This window comes from Penaeus vannamei, chromosome 28 (genome assembly GCF_042767895.1).
Source record: "Penaeus vannamei isolate JL-2024 chromosome 28, ASM4276789v1, whole genome shotgun sequence".
Lineage (NCBI taxonomy): Eukaryota > Metazoa > Arthropoda > Malacostraca > Decapoda > Penaeidae > Penaeus > Penaeus vannamei.
The window spans coordinates 23,065,377-23,071,319 of NC_091576.1; the positions used below are offsets into that span (position 1 = coordinate 23,065,377).

The 5,943-nt window shown below is 36.5% G+C and overlaps 1 protein-coding gene across 1 annotated transcript in view; it reads left to right on the plus strand.

Annotated features, from left to right (window-relative positions):
• The window catches only part of Pect (phosphoethanolamine cytidylyltransferase), a 15,623-nt gene extending 10,125 nt beyond the window's left edge, over positions 1-5,498 (plus strand). The window contains exons 2-9 of the mRNA XM_027376202.2: positions 869-1,006; positions 1,632-1,744; positions 2,125-2,191; positions 2,312-2,390; positions 2,653-2,799; positions 2,927-3,127; positions 3,323-3,543; positions 3,761-5,498. Coding sequence (XP_027232003.1) covers positions 869-1,006; positions 1,632-1,744; positions 2,125-2,191; positions 2,312-2,390; positions 2,653-2,799; positions 2,927-3,127; positions 3,323-3,543; positions 3,761-3,878 — 1,084 coding nt within the window. The 3' untranslated portion in view covers positions 3,879-5,498. The remainder of the gene's footprint in view (positions 1-868; positions 1,007-1,631; positions 1,745-2,124; positions 2,192-2,311; positions 2,391-2,652; positions 2,800-2,926; positions 3,128-3,322; positions 3,544-3,760) is intronic.
• The last annotated feature ends 445 nt before the right edge of the window (positions 5,499-5,943 follow it).

Genomic DNA, 5,943 nt, shown 5'->3' on the forward strand with positions numbered 1-5,943 from the left:
AATATTTCCTACTTCCCATACACCATGTATAGTTTACACATATAACAAGCTTCACCTTGTCAAATTCCTAGACAAAACATTATATGAATAATCCGATATCATCTCTAGCCCTCTGGTAGAAAAACATTTACAGGATTAGTGTGGCAGCCCCATTTCACTGTTCTAGGGGCTCATAATTTTGTTACTTTGTGCTCTTAATTTTGGTACCTTGTTAATCGGATTAAGTACACCAAATAGTAACCATGGCCTTTACTTTAAATGTTGGTTAAGGGTGGAAATAAATTACTATTCACTGTATTTAGGAATGAAATTGATTTAAATACAGCACTAAAGGGATTTAGATACTACTCTCTCTCTCTCTTTCTTTCTCTTGTATGTGTGCTTAGGTTATATCTTTTTACCAAACCTATTTATAGTCTCCTTGACCTATGTTATTTTAGGGCTTTCAAAAATAAAATTATTTGCTATCCACCCAAATTATTGACATCAATTTACATTTCTTTCTAAACAATTTTATTGCTAGTTGTATGGAATGATTCTGGTATGAAGAGTTCTATTCTCACAAATATATTTGAAGAACACATTGTAATTTTTGGTTATTTTGTGTGTATAATCCTTTCTTATTATCATGACAGATACAAGATATATTTTTGAGGGCAAGTGGAACACCTGTTAATTTTTTGGCCAAAGTTAAACTATCATTTCATCAAATTATACCTCATTACTTCACAAGAAATTGCAGATGTGTCAGAAGTTGAATATTCATCATATGCTGGAAGTTGAACTGATGAGAACCACGTAATTTGAAAGCTGAAAATTGGTCAGTAATGATGATGACGTTAATAACCACTTGTAATTCTTTCCCCAGCTATGACATGGTACACTTTGGACACGCTAACTCCTTGCGGCAAGCTAAGGCAATGGGGGATTACTTGATTGTTGGTGTGCACACAGATGAAGAGATCACCAAACACAAGGGGCCTCCCGTCTTTACCCAGGAGGAGAGGTAAGATCGGGGGATTGCATCGGCTATTTGGGTGAGGAAGAGAATAATTTTGTAGATGCAGTTTTATTGTTTATTAATGAAACGATTTTAATGAATGATGATACAATGTTATTGTATAGTAAGTTTGCAAAAGTTTTGAAGTTTTGAATATCTTTTTATGGTGTATTTTTCTTTTTCATAACTTCACCGATCATAGATTATACAAAATTGACCTTCTTTTACCACATTCCCAGCCCCCAAGTCTAAGGTTTTCATAGCTGCTGTTTCATTAATAAGAAATTATATATAAAAGAATAATAATGAATTGGATTTTCCTATCTTATTCACACTTCTTTTCTAATTTTCCTTTAAAGTCAATAACACAGCTGTATATATGCTATGCAGCAATCTGAAACATGTGAAAGTCTTTCGAAATTACACACGTCATTGGATGGTCTTTGTACATACCTCTATCTCATGAAAGAGAGTGTTTTGTGCCTTCTTTTCCCCTCAATATTTCCCTATTATTCTGTGCTCTTTTTCCATCTTATGCTTTCTTGTCTTCCTCCTCCTTTTTTTTCTTTTCTTTTCTTTTCTTTTCTTTTCTTAGTTTCAGAACAGGTAATCATAAAGCTATTTGTTTCAGGTACAAGATGGTCAGGGCTATTAAGTGGGTGGACGAAGTGGTGGAGGGAGCACCTTACGTAACCACACTGGAAACACTAGATAAATACGAGTGTGATTTCTGTGTCCATGGAGGTAAGATCTGTAGGAATAGTTCTAGTTCCACACACTCTCTCTCCTTCTCTTTTTCTTTCTTTCTCTTTCTCTCCCTGTCTCTATCCCTCTCTCCCTCCCCTCCCACTGCCTCCTCTCCCTCTTCTCCCTCCCCCTCCTCTCCCTCTTCTCCCTCCCCCTCCTTTCCCTCTATCTCTTTCTCTGTCTTTCTCTTTCTTTCTCTCATGCTTTCTCTCTCTTTTTCCTTGTATTACATGCATTGCTGACTAATTCTGTAGTTATTGCATACATAACTTGTATTAATGCCATTTTTTCAGGATAATTACATCAGTTCATATTATAATTAATGCTCTTTTTATCACAAGTTGAAGATGCAGTATGTTTTTTCTTTTTTATTCCAGATGACATCACCATGACTGCAGATGGTGTAGACACCTACCACATAGTGAAGGCAGCTAAGAGATACAAGTAAGAAATCTACACATTGGGTTATGTCTTATTATATTCTTTGTGCCGCTTAAAATGGTAGTTTATATAGGAATGCGCATGTGAAAATGTCTCCCTTTTACCAAAGTTTCTTTCTGTCAGGGAATGCCGCAGAACTGAAGGAGTTAGCACGACAGACCTGGTTGGTCGGATGCTGCTCATGACGAGACAACACCAGCAGGTAGGCTAAGTGGCTCTGTAGCCTTGCATAGTAGGAGAGAAGGACAGCACCTTTAGTCTTTAGTGCATTTTGATATTATTGTGAGATCTTTGTGATAAGGTATATTTTATGATGAAATTCTAATAAGCAAAGAAAAGAAGAAGAGCAGGAGTAACATGCACCAATTCTTAATCTCAGTTTTGGTGTTTTTGTGTCATAAAACACCATAGAGATTTTAAGAACCCTTTATTAGCATGTTTTCATCTGCCTTGATCCAATACAGGTTGGAGAGGCAGAGTACCTGGTGGGGCGTGATCACTCAGACAGCCTTGGTACAGATGCCAGTGCTCGCTCCCCATGGACAGGCGTTACACAGTTCCTACCAACCACGCAGAAAATCATGCAGTTCTCTTCGGGACTGACACCGAAGGTAAAATTTTGGCATCTGTTTTTCTTGCTTATCCTAAGATAATATTGACAGATATGTATTTTATTTGAGTTGAGATATCCTGTTAAGGGAAAACATTTATGTCTTACCTTTTCATTTTCTTCACCAGTCAGGAGACAAGATTGTGTATGTGGCAGGTGCATTTGACCTTTTCCATGTGGGTCACCTTGACTTCCTGGAGAAGGCAAGGCAAGAGGGTGACTTCCTGATAGTTGGCCTCCACACAGACCCAGTTGTCAACCGTTACAAAGGTGCTAACTATCCTATTATGAATCTGCACGAGCGTGTGCTGTCTGTACTGGCTTGCAAGGTGAGTTGCTTCTATGTGCAAAGCTAAGTGTCTAATTGGTCATCTTCTCTGTTTTGTTGTTTTTCAAAAAATTAGCTTGAAAGCAATTACAGTCATGCCTTCTTCTTCTTCTTCTTCCCTTTTCTTCTTCTTATACTGAAATAGTAAAGTCATCTGGTATGCTGTCGCAGAATCTAATCATTCCCTTTATTACAGTATGTGAGTGAGGTGGTGATTGGGGCCCCCTATTCTGTCACCTCTGACTTGATGGACCAGCTGAAGGTGGACCTTGTGTGTCATGGCATGTCTGAGATCATGCCTGATGCAGATGATTCTGACCCCTATGCAGAGCCCAAGAGAAGGAACAAGTTCAAGATCCTGGACTCAGGCAATGACATGACAACGCAGAGAATTGTTGAGCGCATCATTGAGCACAGGTAGGGTACCCTCCTGTTAGTTGTTAGCAGTAGGGTATATGGATTTTTATAGCTCTTTGATTATCTGTTAGATTCAAGCTAGTTAATATAGGATCAGAAAGGTTTCTCTCTTTGTTTGTTTTGAAATTTTAAACCTACAAGTATTTTCTATCCTTTTCAGAAAAAATATATATGTATCACATGCCATAGAGCCTTTATATGTATTTCCCACTTGCAGGTTAGACTATGAAGTACGCAATAAGAAGAAAGAAAGGAAAGAGAAGGCAGCATATGCAGCCTACATCAAGGCAAAGGCTGAGGGCCGCTTGGACATTGAACCAATTCATGTCGAGTGACCCTTCCGCCGATGGTACCATACTTACTGTTGCTACGTATGAACCTTACCAAATCGCCATCACAAACAGTCTGTGAAGGTTATCCATCAGCCTACTTGTTGATTGTTATCTTCCTGAACCAGTCGTGTCGTGAGTGATGAGGAGTCCACCGTTGGGAGCTCTTGTCTCGATGCACATCACACAAAGTTATGTCAAGACAAGTCATCACAACTGTGTCAGATTCCAAGTCTGAGCTATGTTTATGATCATCAAAGAATCTAGTCACTTCTTTAGATGCCATAACCAGATGTCTGGTCATCGCTAGAGATGTCATCCTACATAGCATGGTTTTATATGCTTGGGTACATCATCCATTTAGGTACATACCCACTTTTTAACAAAACATCCAGTAACCTGATTGCTTATCCTATCATATTCAGACAGTAGGTATTATTTCTCTCTAGGATAAACCCCCTAGAAAGAAAAAAAGATAAATAAGCATCCTTTTTAGATTTTTATTTAATGCCCACAATGGAAGTGAGTGGTCACTGTTATGTGAACATTCATTTAACCTATTTTCCTTTTTATGTATGAATTGCAAGTGTGGAATTAATTTTGAACTGAAAAAGGAATTTATTTTTTCTCTCTCTCTCTGATGAACAAAATATTTCTTTATTTACATAAACAGTATCAACAAAAACTTTGTTAGCTCATGATGTAAAACTATCAATCATAGTTTCTGTTATTCACTATTCATGTAAAAGCTACAAGGGCAGAGTATTCTGGCAAAAAAGAAAGAATGAAAAAATACGAATACCCATGCAATACAAGCTTCAAAACACTCACATCATAAAGAAACAGCTTATTTTGTCCAAAAACACCACATATACAGGAGCTCAAGCTAGAACTGCAGGAAGACCATCCCAACACTTATGGCCTAGATGAAAGAAGATATTTGAATGCTTGTAGCTAGTTTGGGGTTTCTGGAGATCATTTAGAAACATTAGGCTTGAAATTTTAGCCTATTAGAAGTTCAAACATAAAAGCATGGGAATGGATTGTGCCAGATGGTGCAAGGGACAGTTCTGTTTTTCTCTTGTGCTTTTGGTGAACAGTGAGAGAATTTTTGTCTCTCTCTCTCTCGTTTTTATAGTATTACCATTATTATTGTTTCCAAAGTTATTCATGATAACTAGGCAGATTGACTCTCGGTAATATTGTAAGAATCATATTGTTATTATGATGACGGTTATTATTATTATATTAATCTTAATCATTATTATTGTTTATATTATTACTAAAGTAATATCTGTGATTGTTATTGTTATTTTAATTCTGATTATTTTCATTATTACATCTATTATTATCATTGCTATGATATTTTCATTTCTCATTGTCATTGTTATTATTGTTGTTGGTATGACTACAGTATTACTGACATTATTATTATATTTTTATTAGTATAACTGTTATTTTCCATAAACGGTACTCTTTTTCCTGTTATGTTCATATAGAAAATTAGGATTCCTATATATTTTATTCAAATATTTTAGTGGCCTTTTTATCAGAAGACTACAATAAAAAATGTAAGAAAATACCAGCTGAATAAACAAAGACCCAAAGTCACATGCACTGCTGTAACCATGCTTATATGTTATAGTCCCATTTTGATAAAGTAAAAGAAAAATTATAATAAAAATAATGACGATAATAATAGGTGATGGAAAAAAAAAACATAGACAATCTGTTACTCCGAATCGGTACCTATGACTTCACAACGCTTGCACACCACTCAAGGCACTCAGGACGGAGTTTACTTGTGAGAAGCCTTTGCTCACGGCAGCCAGCCACAGAAGTACAGTTCTGGACAGATTTCCATGGTACAGCTTCATCAGATTGTTATCGCAATAGCAGCAGAGACAAAATTATCAAATCATGAGGTAGTTATGCCTAAGCTAATTTAGTTAAGTAGCTAGTTATATGGCTGAGATGAGCAACTCTTGGGATTCACTTAGAACTTTTAAAAGGGTCACTAGAGGAAGAGATCAAGAAATTGCATAAAAGGTGTAAGAACATCTTGTATATC